The 19413-nt window shown below is 40.3% G+C and overlaps 1 protein-coding gene, 1 long non-coding RNA gene and 1 pseudogene across 2 annotated transcripts; 1 reads left to right on the forward strand and 2 right to left on the reverse strand.

The window, feature by feature from the left end:
* Nucleotides 1-631: 631 nt before the first annotated feature.
* LOC121050134 lies at nucleotides 632-2020 on the forward strand. Its single transcript, XR_005802058.1, has 3 exons — nucleotides 632-1574; nucleotides 1665-1733; nucleotides 1811-2020. It is a non-coding gene; the product is annotated as an uncharacterized LOC121050134 (long non-coding RNA).
* Nucleotides 2021-6197: 4177 nt separating this feature from the next.
* On the reverse strand, nucleotides 6198-7459 carry LOC112173980 (annotated as a pseudogene).
* A 943-nt stretch (nucleotides 7460-8402) lies between these two features.
* On the reverse strand, nucleotides 8403-9577 carry LOC112172791 (2-hydroxyisoflavanone dehydratase). Its single transcript, XM_024310275.2, has one exon. The coding sequence runs from the start codon at nucleotides 9552-9554 to the stop codon at nucleotides 8622-8624; it is 933 nt and encodes a 310-aa protein (XP_024166043.1). The 5' UTR covers nucleotides 9555-9577; the 3' UTR covers nucleotides 8403-8621.
* Nucleotides 9578-19413: the final 9836 nt, after the last annotated feature.

Below are 19413 nucleotides of genomic sequence, written 5' to 3' on the forward strand. Positions count from 1 at the left end.
AAAGGCATGATTAGAAGATGGACGAGCTGACATACTTGCTGGTCTCATGTAAGAAAAAGACTTCGAAAATAAACTTTCATGAAATGATATCCCATGAGGTTGACATGTACCTCGCTGATGGATATGTCGATCTTTTAATCAAAGGCTTTGATGCTTTACAACGGTGGAGAGTCAATTTATCTGCATATCCTATTCTTTCGAAGCTTGCATGTGAGTCCCTGAAAATTTTAGTTAATTTCCGAAGGTAATTTTTCGCCATTAAATTTTTTTTTGTATAGTGATTTAAGTAAAGGAATTTATTTAGGAAATTATCTTGAGTGTCGAAACTACAATTCGAGCCATTTAAGTATAGTTGGGTTTGACAGACTAACGATTATTATCGAGACAAAGATTTGTCAAAGTTGGTCCGAAGAATTGGGCTTTATTGAAAATTTCATATTTCGGGCCTAGGATGGAGTCGAGAAATGACTAAAGACGTCATTGATGAAAAACGACTAATGAAACGAGCTCGAAAACCCGAACAAGGACAGCTAAAAGAATTTCGGTGGTTCATTGTAAGGGTGAAATCGTCATTTTACACACATAAGTATAAATAGGAGGTTAAAGAGTTGAAAAACCCTAAACTCTCTTCCTCTCCCTCTCGGCCGCGTCTTCTCTCTCTCCCCGACCTCTCTTTCTCGCACACTCTCTCTTCTTCTCTCTGCAACCACCGGAAAACACCATTTCCGGCCACCATCTCACCACACCGCCACCACCAATCAACGCAGCTTCTGAATCCGACCCAAACCCAAGAAAAATCTGAACCATGCATCAACCTCTCACTCTTCTTCTTTCCTCTGCCACCACCGGAGACTCCAGCTCCAGCCACCATCTTGCAACACCGCCGCCACCCTTCAAACTAGCACCCAAATCCAACCAAAACCTAGCCATTCCGCTGTCGATCGAAAGATCCTAACCACCGCATGCATGCCCGGAAACCTACGACGCCATGCCATCCGCGTTCACTGGTCTTCGAACCTTTTCCATAACCACTGCCGCCACCAACGGGTTCAGGGCAGGCTGTTCATCAACACTCCAAAGCCTCGTCGCCGACTCGACGCCGGAGAACTCCATATACGCCTTCGCCGGCGATCTGGGCTTCTACAAGGCTAGGGTTACGACCTCTGACCACGATTGAGTGAAGCCATCACCTTGAAGAAGCTTAGGACTGCACGAATCACCTTAACCCCTTAATCCCGACTTCTGATTCTGACCAGAACCACCGTAAGCGCTTCACGTGCCGCCGATGGCGCGTGAGATACTCCAGCTCCGCCGTGATCTTCACCGGCGTAATCCCTTCATTTGCTAAGATGTTCTCAAGTCTCATTCCTTGGGTAGTTGAACTTCAATTCCGATATAAGTAGGTTTCTAATCTTGGGTTTTCTGGACTTGGTTGAAACATGGACTTTTCAGATCAGATGGAAAGCTTCTGGTCTTGTTTTCAATTCTGTTTTAAAGAGATGAGGAAGAACTGATGAGGGCTATGAGGTGTAGCAGGTCATTGAGTTCATGACCTTGGCAAGAATCGAGATAGGGTAAGAATCCAATCCTTTTAGATTATGAATTCAAGCCTGTTAGTTATTGTGATTGATTAATTAAAAAGGTGTTCTGTGGTGGGGATGAAGACCGAAGTTTTGGATGAAGGACATTAGTCTGAGGCCACCACTGCGTCGAAGAGTTCTGTAAGATACCTGGTAAGGACATTCTGTAGTTTCTGTTTTGGATACAGAATTGGTGGTGGGTTGCTTATTGATTGTGTTTTATCTACTAGGGATCCGAAAGGTTAAAGGTGGTGGATTGCAGTCACGACAAATTAGCTTCTAGTTTGGGAGAGAAGATTGGTAAGGGCCTGATTTGGTGATCTTGGAATTGTTGTGGTTGAATTGAACAAAATTGTGAATTCATGGTGAATTAAGCATGTTGTAAGATGATTGGAAAATGGATTAAATGGAGGTTGAATTGAGGTGACTTTTTATTTTGAGTTAAATGCTTAAACAGTTTGGTAATTGAGATCAGATCAATTTTACTAAGTAAACTAGATGTTGTAATTGATGTTAATATTGAGAAGCAGTTGGTCAAGAAAATGGTGGATCCCTTATGATTTAAGTTATTCGATTAAAGTTAAGGAAATAATTACAATTAAAGTGTTTTCTTAGTTACCATATCCCGGAATGAACATAGTAAGCAAACTCATTGGGGAATGGTAAATTATCCTTTGTTTTTCTTATCGAAAGAATACTAAACAAAGAAAGGTTAAATGAGTTGAGCCGAACTATGCTTAATGGACACAAGTGTTAAGTTTGATCACCATATCCCAAATGATCAAATGATACATCATTTGGATTGTTTGGGAATGGGTAATAGATTTTATCTACTAAAAGAAATTCCTTCAAGCATAAGTTCTAGATCGTTGTTTTGACCAAAAGATAATTTGATGGACTTTAAGAAAATTAAATAAATGCTTTGGTTGCTCGGTTAGTTGAGTTATAACGACATTAAGTTACTCATTGATTCGATTTTATTATAAAGAGGACTAAATTCAGTTTACCCCCTCCAACTTAGGGGTAAACATCAAGTCAGTCCCTAAATTTTTTTTTTAATCAAGATCGTCCCTAAAGTTCTGTTTTTCATCATCCGCGTCCAAATCACAAAATTCTCTCCGATCATGACGTCACTTGCTGAGTTGGCCCCGACATGGGGCCCCACTTTTCAGTTTTTGGGCCTCACTTTAGATGAAATGTCGAAATTACCCTCCTCTACCCCATATTATTTTCCTCGTCTCTCTTCCTCGGTTCCTCCTCCTCCTCTTCTTCTTTTTCTTTTTCTTCTCACTTCGCCGTCTCCACCCATTCACGGAGCTCACAGTCCGCGTCGCCATCCCACTTGGCCTCCACCTCTACTACCTCCTCCATCCACAAGCGCAAGATCGCATCTAAGGACCACGTGCCTCCTTTCCCTCCCTCATCCTTCTCCGCTGCCATGCTCGACGACGCTCTGACCTCCAGCGACGACCTCGAAACCATCTCAGCACGCGGTAGCGGCCCTGATTCCGACTCATACAATCCATTCCTAAACTTCAAGTTCGAGTTTGTCTTCAGTGGAGACGACGTGGAGGAGGTGGGTTCCGGCGAGCTGGGCATGGGCCAGGCCGTGTTCGATGAGTAGGATTTTGTTGTCCAGGGTGGTGGTGTAGGCAGCCATGGTTGTAAAGCACAAGAAGACAAAGACGAAGATGATGAAGATGAAGGTCTCAGATTCGAGCAACCCCATTTGGCCTTCCACCGACGGGATACCGGCCTCAAAAACTCCCTCAATCAATTTTCCAAGGTAACCCATTTCTAAAGCTTTGATCTTTCTCTTCTGGGTTTCTTTCATTTTGGCTAAAGTTTCAATCTTTGGTTCTGGGCTTTTATTTTTTGTGTAGGTTTGCTCAACTATGGAATCTGGGTTCTGAATCAGATCACTAAGTATCAGAATTCTTATTTGTTTTGTGTTTCTGTTGGTGGAATATAGTTTCTAGGTGGTTTCTTAAGCACGGGTTTGTTTTTCGAAGTTTGTACCTTGAGTCCTTGACTGAATTGAAGGTGAAGTGAAATCTGGTTTTATGGTTTGGGTGGTGGGGGGATGCCTCTGGAGAGTATAGAGAGTGGGTTTGGGGAGATTGGGAGATGAGGGAGAGGAGAGAGTGTGTAGTCAAAGACTGGTTTTGATGGTGAAGAGATTGAGAGCGGGAAGTGAGGTAGGAGAGGAGGGTTGTGTTGCGCTCATGGTGGCAGTTGAGCGGAGCTGCGAAGGGATTTGTGTAACCCCAAAGGGGGTTGTGGGATGTAGGAGAGGTCGAGAGGAGGAGGGAGGAGAGAGGAGAGGATCAGAGGAGGGTAATTTCGACATTTCATCTAAAGTGAGGCCCAAAAACTGAAAAGTGGGGCCCCATGTCGGGGCCAACTCAGCAAGTGACGTCATGATCGGAGAGAATTTTGTGATTTGGACGCAGATGATGAAAAACAGAACTTTAGGGACGATCTTGATTAAAAAAAAAATTTAGGGACTGACTTGATGTTTACCCCTAAGTTGGAGGGGGTAAACTGAATTTAGTCCTTATAAAGAACTCGAGCGTGTGCACATGGATTTGGACAAATGATCGAAAGTCAGGAACAAACCCGAATGTGGACGAGCACTCCATATCCAGGTAGGGCGAGCTGTCCCTTCCTTGTTAGAGGCTTTTCTATATGTGGAATGCTCTAGTTTAATAATATGTTGCTTGCAAGTACATTTTTGGTTGTTCATTAGTCGATACCTCGTGATATCCGTGTTTCCATAACTGATAATTGCTTATTACGAAAACCGAGACTAGACTTGCATGTTGAGATACTGTAACCATCGTATGTTTGTATTTGTGACCTGAAAGTGAATGGGACCTAGATGCGTAGATTCCTAGGGATCCCACGGTGTCGATAACCGTGAACCTCCGGAGGGGGCTGTGCTCCTATGTTTGTCGAGGAAGAGTGAGTATCGACAGTGAACTAGTCATAGGAGACTCAGGGCCAGGAAATGGACACTTTTGCTACTTGTAGTCACAAGGACTACATAGTAGTTGGCCGGTTCTCGAAGGATGACGAACCGGGTCAGTCACAGATTTATTTTAGTTTAGCCGGCAGGTAAGTATCTCGGAGCTCCAAGTTGTGTGAATCATGATGCATATGTTTTATAAAAAAGAACAAATGTTTGTGATTGTACTCAATATTATGTAGTAAATATTTTCAAGTATATTGTTTTTCAAACCTAGCATGGTTGGGTCGGCACCTACTGGGCATGCGAGGACGAAAGCTCACCCCTACAACAGTGTGCAAATCTTGAGCATGTGGTCGAGGAGCGTACAAAGGAGGCACATGGCCCGGCTTGGTGCATTCTTCTTTAATTTTATCAAAAGAAGGTTTTGGTCCTTCGTCGGATTTTGAAGTCACTTATTTATTTTCTTTTTAATTGTTTCCTACTCGCTTATTTACAAAATTTCGGGAGACCCGCAACCCTGGGGCGCGTCTCTCATACTTGTATTTACTTAGTGATTTGTTATTTTTCAAATTGAGCTCCTATTGTAAGCCCAAATCCTTTAGCCCACTTTAAATTCCATTTTGAAAATATGTTGTTCAGTTGCTAGAATGATTCGTCCAAGAAATTTTTTTGTAAACCAACAACCTAAACTCAAAAGGCCTTGCGGTTTCGGGTTGATGAGCTATCGGGATGTCATTAGTGACATGTCGGTTCCTCATTGGTTTGGGGTCGCGGCGCTATGGGACCCCCTCTCGGGTCACCACATTGCAAAAGACATTTTTGCAACTCCTTGCTGTGGCAAGTGAGAATACATTTTAGCTTGAGAAAAACGGTTGATCCCTTTAGGAGTTCACTGACTCCCCAAATAGTTGAGACACTAGTCTGCACTAGTGATTGGTTGAGTGTTGAGCAACCTAATTTCTACTCAGAACCAACAAAGGAGGAGATGTCCTTGTATCGTAATCTAGAAGAAACTCAGAAAGGTAATAATATGAAAATATTACCTTACTTGCATATTTTATATTTTCATTAACTTATTACTATATTAACTTGACTGTTTTTTATTTTTTCGTGATTTTCATTTTGAAGAAACTGCTACGCTGAATTTGGAAGGTGCGAACTCTTCTACAACAACTGCTACTTGAAGATTTTGGATGCTGGAAACTATTGGTGTTGAAGATATAGCTGCTGTTTTTTTTTTGTTAATTGATTGAAGTCATCAAATCACAAAGTGCTGCAAAGATTTTTGTTTATTTTTGTTAATTGATTCTAAGTTCTTTTAACCTTTTGAATTTCTATTACATCAATTTCTTGTTTATTTTGAATTGAAGAGCTTCCAAGTGTACTTCAATTGAATGCATTGGCACTTGAAAGCTCATTTATCATTTGGTTTACAAACAGTAAATTTTTAGTTAATAGACTTGATGAATAAGTCGAGCGAACTGATATAATGAGTAGCATTTGTTCCAGTCTGTTGTACTTGGTCACAGATATTGGGCTCAATTCGTGGAATGCTATATATGTGCCGATCGGGTCTTGAAGAACATTTAATGAAATCTTTCTCTTCTCATAAAAAAATATGTGAGGGTAATTTTGATGTATCATATTTGTTTTGATTTGGCTCAGGCGTAAGTCCCCATACAAGGTCTTATAATTTTGCCAAGACTTGTGTTTTTGGTAGACAGGCATCCCATAAAGACGTCTTAAGCTCCCAAGAGTCGTGGATCATATATTACGAGCATGCAATGTGGTAACGAACACATTTCAATTTTTCTTGAACTGATGATGTAACCTTTCTGTCATTGGAAGAAAAAGAAACAAAATGCTGGATAAAAACCATCTCTATGCTAGTGTAGATTAATAAAAGAAGCAATTTTCTTGACCAAATCCATAGTCTGCTGATCCTTGGGTTCGGCCAAGTGAAAGCAATGGTCTTTCCCCACAGTCTCCTTCACCTCCACACTCCCACTCCACCCACTCTTCTTTAGCTCCTCCACATACCTCTTCCCGCCACCCTTCAAATGGTCCATCTCCGCCAAAAACACCAACACCCTCTCACACCCAAGATGCCGAAGATCCTGTGCGGCCGGTACCAACCTCCTATCCTGCAACCCTTCATTCTCCTTATTCATGTACAGCCACATCTTATCATCATCAGTCCCACCAAAGTAGGGATGCACCAGTATTGCCCCAACCACTTTCGCTCCTGGTAACCCGATTGACCCGACTCGGGACACCAAATTGTGCGCTATGTTCCCTCCAGCGCTATCCCCGCCGACGAAGACGCGGGTCAAGTCGGCGTAGTCGTTTATCCACGGCTCCGACCCGGTTTTGTCCGCATGTGTCGCGACCCATTTGTAGGGCGGCCCCGGAGTCGTCGTAGCAAGCGGGAATGGGCCGGGTCGGGAAGAGGCCGTACTCGACTGAGACGGCTATGACGTTGGCGGAAGCGGCGACGGTGGAGACGTAGTTGTGGTAGGTGGAGGAGCAGGGCGACTCGAAGCAGAAGCCGCCGCCGTGGAGGTAGAGGAGAAGGGGGAGCTTCCGGCTCGGGTCGGCGGAGTTGGGTAGGAAAATGCGGGCGGAGATGGGTGGGTCGGTTGAGATGGTGACGTCTTTGGATCGGATCTCGGTGGTCGGGTCGTCGGAGGGTGGGACTTTGTCAATGTGGGGATGGGTTCGGTGGATAGTGCCGTCTTTGTGGACGCGGAAGAAGCGAAACTCGAGTTCGACATCGGAGTGATCGGCGGCGGCGGCCATTGGAGAAATGGTAGAGAGTAGTGTTGGTGGTGAGTGATTGATTGAGAAGGTTTTACTAGGAGCGTGGTGTGGACTTGTGCGGAGATCTACCTAATTGTCTGTGTGTATTCGTGAGTGAACTAATTGTCTTTACATTGAACCAACTGTCTTTGTATGAGTTTTGGATCAAATGAAATGTAAGTTGTGATGAAACATTCATTTCGATTCTTCAAACAAGGATGAAGAGTGGCATGGTGGGCTTATAGTGGAGAAAGTAGCGATCGAAGGTAGAAGTACAAATGGTTATTGCTTGTGTATGGGACTCATGAATTGGAATATAAGCTAATGTGATCACTAAAAGACTAAAATTATCGTTAATTTAAGGTTAATCTTAAGGTTATGTTCCGGAGACAAATACATTTTACTAGAATCGGTTTCTTTTACTTTTCCTCCATCTCAGTTGTTGAGCTCGAGTTACATTGAGTTCCTAATTTTGATTATATATTAAGAAGCGAACTTCTATGAAAACTCGACGATTGTTTGAAAAATGTCATCCTGAATGTTCAACTTTTGCGGCCCTTGAGACTTTATCAAGTTGTGTAGCTCTCTTAAAAATATATGTTTAGAGATGCGGGTCTTATTTGTGTTATAAGTAACTAATATTGACTCCAAATTGTATTTTTCAAACTATTTTTAACAATATCTTCTGTTTTAATGAATTTCATTTTAAGATTAAACAAGAAAAGAAAAAAACTTCAGCAAGTTTCCAACTTGTGCTCTCTTGGAGGGTTAAGACTCGTTTAGTTTGAACCTGATTTTGAAATATGTTACTTGACAATCCCAAGAAAAATTCAAAATCTAATACATTATAAAAAAATATGGTGTTCTTTGATAAAATGAAGAAGAATGAACTGTTTTCGAGGGCATTACAACTTAGAACGAGTTATGAGAAATATTATATTCTCAACTTACAAAATCAACGGAAGACGAATTATGTAATTTCGTTTAGTCACATAATTTGGATGAAGAGGTCTAAAGAGACAAATTTAGACACAAAATGAAAAATTTCATCGTAATTATCGATCATAAATTATTTTTCCCTGCTTCTATTATCCCATGAACACTTCTTACAAAATGAAACAAGATTTTCTGTACATTTGTTAGTTATTGTTTTCTAATCTGTTTTCCTTCCGTGTTACATAACATATGCATACCTTCAAAACAAACAAACTTGATTGACATTTTCCCAATGAGTCTCTTAATTTGCTTTAACATGTTCAATACAAATTTGACTACCCTGCTTGATCGATGAAGGAGACCAACCTATTCATCAAATCCACAGCTTTCTCAGATTCAGGCTTCATCAGATGGAAGACATGCCTCTCCTCCTCATGCTCTACAATCTCCACCGTCCCTTTCCACCCACTTCCCTTCAAAGCCTCAACATAACAAGTCCCTCTCTCCCTCAAATGGTCTTTCCCGGCCACAAACACCAAAACCCTCTCACACTCTAGCTTTCTCAGATCCTCTACGGCCGGTTTCAGCCTCGGATCATCCAACCCGCCATTCTCCGGACACATGTACAGCCACATTTTATCATCTTCCGTACCACCAAAGTAAGGATGCACCAAAGCCACTCCTACTATCTTCACTCCGGGTAACCCAGTTGATCCGACCCGAGATATCATGTTGTGGGAAATATTCGCCCCCGCACTGTCACCCGCCAAAAAGACCCTACCCAAATCTGCATGGCTGTTCAGCCATGGATCAGGGCCATCCCTATTTGCATGGGAAGCCACCCATTTGAGCACCGCCCACGAGTCGTCGTAGCATGCGGGTATTGGGTGCTCCGGGGCAAGCCGGTAGTCGACGGAGACGGCGATGACGTTGGCTTCGACGACAAGGGAGGACACGTATTTGTGGTAACCCGAGTGGAAAGCGGAGGCTATTGAGAACCCGCCGCCGTGAATGTAAACCACGAGAGGGAGCTTCTTTTCCGGGTTGTTGGGTATTCGGGGCATGAAAACCCTGGCCGAGACAACCGGTTCGGAGGAGATGACGACATCTTTGGACCGGACACTGGAGTTCGGGTCATCACAGGGAGGGTGTTTCTCAGAAGGCATGAACCTCTCTACACGACCATCTTTGTAAACTTTGAAGAAGGGGAAGAATTGATGGGCTACATCATCAGTGATGATCGGTGGGGGTGGGGGTTCCATTTTCATGTGCAAGATACCTAAGGGAAAGCTAGCTTTGTATACATATATAAAGCCCCTACCTAAATTATGTGGGTTAAAGGAAAACCCTGCCTACCTAAATGTTGGTAAGCTTGTTGAAAACTTGAAATACAGATGAGAATCTTGCAAAATCCATTAATAAACCAACCACAAGTCTTCAAAAGTACTTTACGAATTGCAAGTACACAAGTCGCATGCAAAGACCTGTAGAATATGAAATACCAATAATACGATAAATACGTTTGAGGATAGGAAGGTACATAAATATGAAATGAAGAAGGTGGTTTAGTCTACTGAACGTAGTTCCTAAACTCTCTTTTTTCCCTTGTGGCACTATCATCTTGGACTTATTTGTTGTTAAAACGAAATGTACTATATGGACTATTTTTAAATTAGGTTTTGATTATAGATGAAAATTTAGTTAAAGATGTAATGTCGAATCAATCCTTCGCCATATATATATGCTTTTAACCACGCATTAAGTCAATTTTATCCATCTTTTCTTCATCCTGTTACATTGATAAGAAAGACCTTAATTTGTCTAATCTATTTGTCTCTTGCATCATAGTTTTTTATCTTCTTGTATAATTTACCAAGTAATTTTGAATGCATTTTCATTTAATTTTTTTTTAAATCTTTCATGAACGAGAAAATGAAAAGTGGGAAATGAGATTTGAAATTCAAAATAAATAATAAGAATATTGTGTTTCTATTATTATTAAACTCATGAGAGAGATAAATAATTTTTTTTCTCAATAATTTATTGTCTATAACACTCATTTTATATGAGGACACATAGGTCATTTAATAATAAAAAAATGAGGGAGCTTTAATGATTATATTAGAAGGTCCCAACTCCCAACTCCCAATAGAAACTTTCTGATAATAATAATAATAACAATAATAATAAAACTCTAAATAATGTCAAATTTTTAAGGATTAAATTCAATATACTCCTTCCAATTTTGGGTCAAACATAAGTTTGGTCTATGAATTTTTTTTTTTAATCACGATCATTCCTAAACTTTCAATTTTCATCATCTATGTCCAAATCTCAAATTTACTCAAATCGTGACGTCACAAGCTGACTTGGCACCACTTTTCAACCTTTAACCCTCACTTTGGATGAATTTCCTATACTAACCCTTGATGTCATTCTTAGACCTCTCTTTTTCTCCTATCTTTCTCTCACCTCGTTGATGACATGGTTATCAGACCATCACCAATCGCCACCGAGCCGATCGACTTAGCCTGCTCCGCGGTCTCGCTTGTTAAACTTAATGAGCAATTAATCCAAGATCAATTCACAATGGCATAAACACACTTAATATTAATCAACACATCATGAACCAAATAATATGATTTTCTGGACATACCTTCTTCATTGTTTGGAGCCATTTCAGTAGACGAGATAACAGCTACTAGTATTGATCTTCTCCTTGTAGGGGGCAGTTTGATCGGAGTTGTACGGCAGTGGATATTTATGGGTGAGGACCCAAAACTTTGCCCCTTTGTCTGAGTTAGCGAAGACTAGGCCCAACAAACTTCGAAGGATTAAAAATCCTAGGAAGGTTGCTGTTGTGTTCTTCCCCGCAGTTCCTATATATATGCATGGCAGTGAATTGATCATTTCAAAAGAGGCTTGGCAAGATGCGTGTGGCGTGGGAGCTAGAAAAGCATGAGTTTGAGAAGAAGAGGTTCCAGCAGTGTTGTATACTAGTTGAGGTTTGTGAGATAAGGGGGTTTGGATAGAAGGTGAGTTTGAAAGGATGGAAAACTATGGATGGATGTGGGAGAGAGAAAGCATGAGAGAAGAAGAGTGCTAGGGAGCTTGCTAGCACACTCCGTCCTGCTCACTTTGGTTAATAGCATTAGTTATTTATATGCAATTCCAGCAGCCAAAGGAATCTCGGTGGAAGGTCTTTACTGCTGGGTAAAGAGTTGGCTTGGGTTAAATGCATGTACTGGATTTTGCAATGTTTTGGTTTGTCAAGTTGTGTCTAGGGCTATGAGATTTTGGGCAGATTTTCTGCCATAATTTAGGCAGGATTTGCTGCTAGGATTGCAATCCCAAGATTTCTGCTGTGTTGCTGGGATTATGTGCTGCTGAGATTATGGGATTATGTTATGCGGCTAGGATCAAGAATCCTATGTTTAGCATTTACTATTTTATTTGTTTCTAAAGGATTTGGGCTCTCTCTCTTCTTCACTTACCCATATTAAGAGTTAGGCCGTTGGGCATGAATTTTGGTCCCAAGTCCAAAATTATCAACGAGCCTAAAACTAATAACGGGCCTCATGCAATTCCGTTACCTTCCACACCACACCTATTCTTGTAAGCCCCAAGTGCGTGAATGTAGCTTGGGTCCACGTGCGTGGCGTGATGTTTGCGAGTGTAATTTGCCTCGAAATATGAATTGGGCTTAAAGCATTAATTGGGCTTGTTAGCTTGAAATTTGGGTGTCAACATTAGCCCCCTTGATTATGTAGGTCGTGCAAGCATGTTACGGGCTACATAATCAAATCCGAAGACTCATTGCAGGATATATTGGCTTGAAAGATATGTTGGGTTGCAAATCCTCCGAATACGAGCTATGACTTATTCAGCTTGAAAAATAAATGCTTCTCATCATCGGACTCCCAGAAGGAAAGAGTCCAGCCTCCACTCACCTTTCTTTTAGGAACGTGGTCTTGGCCCGTGAAACTGATTATGCTTTTCTCATCTTTTTGTTCCACAAGACGTCTTTCTTCTCAAGAGTCAGACCCTCGACCTAAGGAAAGAAGACTCTTCTCCTTTCAAATTTCTTTGGCTTGAGAGACTCCATCTCCACTCCCTTACTCTTTTACAGAAAAAATCGAGTGTGTCGGGCCCATTGATAGAGCCGATTTGCGATTCCTTCTATGCTTGGTAAGCTTGGCTGACTGCATCCTCTTTTGCTCGGTGCGATAATCTCCATCCTCTATTATCTGTGTCCTTTTTCTTCTCTCTTTCTCTTCTCCTTCCTTTTTCTTGATTCGGTAACTGCTGTTATTGTAGCCTTATATTGGTTCACGCAATATCAACTTGCCAACGCGATTGCTTGTTGCTCAGTGATATTGCCGATTTGCTGCCGTGATTAATCTGTTGCATGTCGCGTGCTTTGTTCTGGCGTTATCAAATCTGCTGCTGTAATTGCTTGTCGCCTTAGCCATACTGGTTCGTTGCTGTGACTGACCTGCTACTGTTGTGATCAATTTTTGCTATCAGCATTGATTTGCTACCACGTGTTTTGGAAGGTACCCAACCTGTAAGTATTTCCTCCCATTCATAACACGTCCTGATTTTTTCTTTTACTGCCATGACAGCGACGGGATTGATACAGCAGGGTATTATTGGCTGTGTCTTCTCAGCTTGGGCTCAATGGCCTTAATTTTTTTTACTTAGTTCTTTACTTGATGCGTGATAATAGATTGATTTGGCATGAGTGGCTTGGACTATTTCTTCTCTGTATTATGCGTGGAGTTTTCTTTTTATTGCTGTAATTGCAATTAAACATGATGGAGCTTGCTGTTAGTCTATTTGGTTCATCATGTAAGTTGCCTCTATTAGCTTGGCTGGGCTATGTGGATTCAATAGTTTCAATTTTAGCTTAGTCCTTTGCTCGGTGTGTGATTATGGATTGGTTGAGGGTGGAGTAGCTTGGATTCTTTTCTTTTAGCATTATGCGTGGAGTTTTTACTGCTGTGATTGCAATGGAACATGATGTAGCTTGGTATCATATAGTTTAGTTCATCATGTAAATTGCGCCTGTTAGCTTGGATTGACCATGTTGGTTTTAGTTTTGCTTGGTTCCTTGCTTGGAGTGTGAACGACATGTAGCTTGGCGTGTAGTAGCTTTGGTAGCTTGAGCTTGTGGCCATCTTAAGCATTTTGATAGGGAATCACTATTAAAAAAGAATGAGCTTGATTGCTTGGCATGGCCCTCATATGTTCCATGGTAGATGCACGACCTTAAGAGAGGAGCGTGGCATGGCTTGTGTATGTATGTCTAATGTTTGTATGCTTACAATTACTTTTGCTTAGCATAAGCTTGTTTAAGTATTGGCGTGTTTCTCTTGCTCGTGTATCTGCTTGGCTTGACAAGGAGCTTGGCATGAGTATGAGCTTGGCATGAAGTATGAGTGGCATGAGCATGAGTTTGGCATTGTGTAGATGAATCTTTGATTATTCAAACATCATAAGAATTTTGACTCTTTCCGTTTTTTTTTTTTTTTTTTTAAATCATGATGCCTTGAATGGGCAGAAAGTGATTATAACTGATCCAGCAGTAGGGTGCTTGGAAGCCTTAAATTCTAGTTCGCATTTTCCAATGAATCAATAGACTATAGGCATGTGCTTTTCATCATGAATCATCTTTCACCAAGCCCCCACGTATACCTTACTTCGAGCAAAACCAATCTTTTGCACGTAGCACGGCAGTGATACAATACCACAAATATGCATGCATAAAGGCTGTCATGTTTGCTTGCAGGTCGTGATTCATGCTTGAGTTATATAATAGAGATTTAAGCTCAGGTCTAATTTGATATAGCTAGCATGTTCCGACTATAGTCTTATGTCGATTAATTACTTGTCGACTAATCACCGGCTTGGCATGGCTTGAAATTGTTGAATTAGGATTTAGTAGGAAATGCAGCAGCTGCATGAACTTCTGCTGGAATTGCTTTAGTACAAGCTTTAATGACATGTATGTATGCTCGGTTGATTATGATGGTGAGCTGTTTTGGCATAGAGGACATAAAGACAACGTGTAATGAAAAATGGTTAGAAGTGTTTACTTTCTTCATCTAAACAAAAATGAAGGGGAAGGACACTAGATGCTTGATTTTGATAATGGATAGAATTTAGTAAAGGAGGTGGATTAGGATACTGAAGGGAAGATGGTTCAGTGTTTGGTTTTGAGAGTATGCATGTATGCTTGATCGTCTGAAATCAGTAGCACATGGAAGCTTGAATCTTGAATAAGTGCTTGTTGATCTTTGAGTTTGAATGATACCTTGCTTGCTGAAATTCTTTGAATTGAATTGTTTTTCTTCTGTGGTCAGATAGACTTAGCATGCTAAAAGTTCAGTTTCTTTTTGGATGTATTTGGACGTCATCTTTATTCCCAGCAGTAAAATGGGTTGAGTTGTTGATCTCAGAACTTCAGGCCTGCAAGGTAGTGAATACCGTAATATTGGCGCTAGAACGGCTTAGAATATTTGAGTTATTTTGGGCATAATGGTTTTTTTTTTTTTTTCGAGCTCCTTTTAGCATGGCGGTGAGTGGTGACTTGCATGATTTACTAGCAACTTGATCATGAATAAGCAACGTTACAGTCTTGGCTTTGTTCCAGCAATGAACTTTCTTTTTCTCTTGAAGTTGTCAGGACATTTGAGCACCTCGAACAACTTAAATTGCTTGGGACATTGCTTGAGTTGCATGATGCTCAATCCATTGTGCTTGGTTGCTCCTGTCTTCATGCATGAATTCTTTTTTTGAATATAATGAATGTTGCGATTGAAGTTTCTTTTCACTTCTTCTGCATGCTTGAAAGACTTTATTTTCAAAATAAGATTGTAAATTTTGAATGTGTGTGCCTAATACGAATATGCATGAGATCCGTCAATAATATAGTAGTTCTTCTTTTCTTCAACTTGCTTGTTGCTGGTTGGTTTGGCGTATGGATCTGGAAAGGTGCTCTTGAGTGATGCAAATGGTAAAAGCCTGATTATAAGAGTGCCTATGCGTGATGTATTGATTGTAGTTTAAATCAGTACGCTTGAGCTATGCAATGAATTGAAATGGTATGACTGATTGTGCAGAGTGGATTTGTTTGTGGTGTTGTCAAGATTTGGATATCAATGTAATTTGGTGCTGGTTATGGTATGTAAAGGGAATGATTTTGCCTGATTTGAATATTTTTTGCTTTCAGATGGATTAGCTTGATGCATGAAAATGAGGCTAAAAAGTTTAGGATGGATGAGCTGCTGTTAAGGTAATCAACATGAACCAACTCATCAGCCCCCAAGTGCAGTAGCCTGATTAAAGGTATAAGATTTAACTTTTGCTTGCGTGTTCCCCGACAATGAATATCGCTTGAGAAGTGTGAGGGGCTTGTGCTTATGACCACTGCTGTGTGCTTGGGTTTTAGATTAGAAAACATATGCATGTTGCTTTTGTAAGAGTATTTCTCTCTAGAATTGTAGCTTCACATTTATGTTAGCTAGATATATAGATTGATATAGGTATAAGATATCTAGAATATCATTATTGCCTAGTATAAGCATCAACAATGAAGAGGTTATCTTTTATGCTTCCTGGTAAGGTTCAGTGAAAGGGTATGTTCAAATAGGCTTGAAATGCTCAAGAAGTTGCTAAACAATAGTAAGATTGTTTTGCATGTAGATTTAATGGTTGTAATGCTTGCAGGGGCGTTAATAAACTGCTCCCAGCAGTGATTGTAAATATCAAGAACAGAGATTAGCTTAATATATGTTGCAACAAGGGGGAAGCTAGCTGCTGGAATCATAGCCTAGTCCTCAGGTAAACGGTTCAACCTTGTAAGGACATGATGATTTGAGATAAAAGATAAATATTTTCAGGAAAGAGGTAGTGTCAGAGTGCAAGAGGAAGAGGGAAAAATGTGATTTCTTTAATGTTCAATAGCTAAATTTGGCCTTTTGAGGAGAAAAACAAAACTTACTTTCACTGATATCCTTTTCTGGTGTAAATCAGAGGTTCACAAAAGAGTAAGTAAGCATGAAATTGAATCCGGATTTTTCAAAAGTGAAGAACAAAAAAGTCTCTTCTTACTAAGCTTGTTTGCATCACTTTGACCTTTTGCTGCTGTTTTGCTTGACTGTATCTGGCGATGTTGTGACAACAAAAGTATGGATAGTTTCAAGAAAATTATCATCCTACCATGGAATAAGAGCATGATTTTTTTTTTCGAAGCATAGAGCACTGCTATGAAATGGGGGGAACCATGGTTAAATCACAGCATGTTTTTTGAAATTCATTAAGCAAAGCCCCCAAGTATTCTTGCATGATGCTTGAAAGAAAAAGGATAACTTTGAGTTTGAGTATACTGAGTTGATGGTATTGACACAAATAAGGACTGATATATATATATATATATATATATTTTTTTTTTTCATGTTGTTGGGAAGGTTTATGAAAAATCTGGTAAATAGGCTCGAAATGCCTGAAAAATGGCTAAACAAAGGTAAGGTAGTTTTGTGGCACTGATGGTTGTGATGCTTGCAGGATGTTTATATATTGCTCCCAGTAGTGGTAGTCAAGATTCAGCGTGACATATTTCAGCAAGGAAGAGGTTAGCTGCTGGAATTATGGCCTAATTTCCAGGCAGAAGGTTCAGACCGTACCAGATCTAGAAGAAATTCATCAACTGGTGATGAGGTTATTTGTGGTGGCTTATTTGGTTTTGTTGAAGCCTCAAGGTGAGATAGCATTTATAGATTGAGTAATAGAACTCTTAATTTGTTCACTCAATATTGAAGCTTGAATAATGAGTGAATAAATTTGATTTTGACAGCTTTCATGATTCCTGTAACAGAAACTCATGGATTAAAGTCTCATAGTCAATGCAATAAGCAACAAGCTTGAGTGGTAATGAGTATTTGCATGTTCATCAAGAGAGCTCCTCTTGATTGCATCTGATACATATTGCCAGTGATAAAGCATGACTGGTTTGAAGTGAGCATGGAAAATTTCTGGAGTAAAATGCTGCTGTTAAGGAAGCTAAGGTGGAAACACAGCCTAGTCCCCAGTGAAGTCGCCAAAATGTAGGGGGCAGTTTGATCGGAGTTGTACGGCAGTGGATATTCATGGGTAAGGACCCAAAACTTTGCCCCTTTGTCTGAGTTAGCGAAGACTAGGCCCAACAAACTTCGAAGGATTAAAAATCCTAGGAAGGTTGCTGTTGTGTTCTTCCCCGCAGTTCCTATATATATGCATGGCAGTGAATTGATCATTTCAAAAGAGGCTTGGTAAGATGTGTGTGGCGTGGGAGCTAGAAAAGCATGAGTTTGAGAAGAAGAGGTTCCAGCAGTGTTGTATACTGGTTGAGGTTTGTGAGATAAGGGGGTTTGGATAGAAGGTGAGTTTGAAAGGATGGAAAACTATGGATGGATGTGGGAGAGAGGAAGCATGAGAGAAGAAGAGTGCTAGGGAGCTTGCTAGCACACTCCGTCCTGCTCACTTTGGTTAATAGCATTAGCTATTTATATGCAATTCCAGCAGCCAAAGGAATCTCGGTGGAAGGTCTTTACTGCTGGGTAAAGAGTTGGCTTGGGTTAAATGCATGTACTGGATTTTGCAATGTTTTGGTTTGTCAAGTTGTGTCTAGGGCTATGAGATTTTGGGCAGATTTTCTGCCATAATTTAGGCAGGATTTGCTGCTAGGATTGCAATCCCAAGATTTCTGCTGTGTTGCTGGGATTATGTGCTGCTGGGATTATGGGATTATGTTATGCGGCTAGGATCAAGAATCCTATGTTTAGCATTTACTATTTTATTTGTTTCTAAAGGATTTGGGCTCTCTCTCTTCTTCACTTACCCATATTAAGAGTTAGGCCGTTGGGCATGAATTTTGGTCCCAAGTCCAAAATTATCAACGAGCCTAAAACTAATAACGGGCCTCATGCAATTCCGTTACCTTCCACACCACACCCATTCTTGTAAGCCCCAAGTGCGTGAATGTGGCTTGGGTCCACGTGCGTGGCGTGATGTTTGCGAGTGTAATTTGCCTCGAAATATGAATTGGACTTAAAGCATTAATTGGGCTTGTTAGCTGGAAATTTGGGTGTCAACACTCCTCAACTTAGAAAACAAGCTCCTATCTATGGGGCAGGACTTAATGCTTTGTAACAGAGAGAGCAGGGACCAACACTTCCTATATATATTGGTTATGGTCCTAAGAATTCTCCCATAAAAGTGTTTCTTAGAAACCAAGTCACCAACAACTAGAAAACCTAATGCAACACTAAGTCGAATTACAATGTAACCCAACTAATGGATTCTTAACCTATGAGCTTATATAATTAACTCAATAGGTTTCTAGGTTTTGTACTTAACATACAACTCCTATTTATGAACAAAATTCCAATCCAATTTGTAAACTGAATATAGATAATGATAGGTCCACTTTTATTCTAACATTCTCCCACTTGGACCATCATTGTCTATACAAACTGAATCAAGAAAATTTTCAGAAATAGCTGAAGTGTGCACTGAGATGTAGGCGTACCTTAAATCCATTCAATTATGTCAAAATGCATAACCATTGCAGAATCAAGAAATAGGCATGTTCAAATGAGCATACTCGTTCCAAACCACAAAGCAACAGTTTCTGCACTTCACATGAATTTAACTTAATGTGATGCAATCAAATAACATTATATATCAAATTGCAGTTGTTATTTGATAACAGTCCAACCTAAGTATTTTGAATATCAAAAACAACATGCAAACACAATTTCTTTACACACAGTGGATCAATGTTTGCTTCTTACTGAATATATGCATATATTACAATCCAACTGATGAACTGATAAAAGAACAACAACTAAAAATTTAACTGAAGAAAATAAAGCTGTCATAACTCGAACTGAAAATACCTCATTTTATTAAACCAAAGCATGAAGTACAAAGATTTCTGTTACACAACTAAAAACAGAAAATAAGAACTGAAACCAAATAAAACTAAACTGAAAACAATTTTCTCCAAAACATATTGCTCCCACTGAACTTAAGCATCTTCAAAACTCGACAGAATTCTCATGTTCCTGGAATGCTCCTTAAAAG

Source organism: Rosa chinensis, chromosome 6 (assembly GCF_002994745.2).
Source record: "Rosa chinensis cultivar Old Blush chromosome 6, RchiOBHm-V2, whole genome shotgun sequence".
NCBI classification, from domain to species: domain Eukaryota; kingdom Viridiplantae; phylum Streptophyta; class Magnoliopsida; order Rosales; family Rosaceae; genus Rosa; species Rosa chinensis.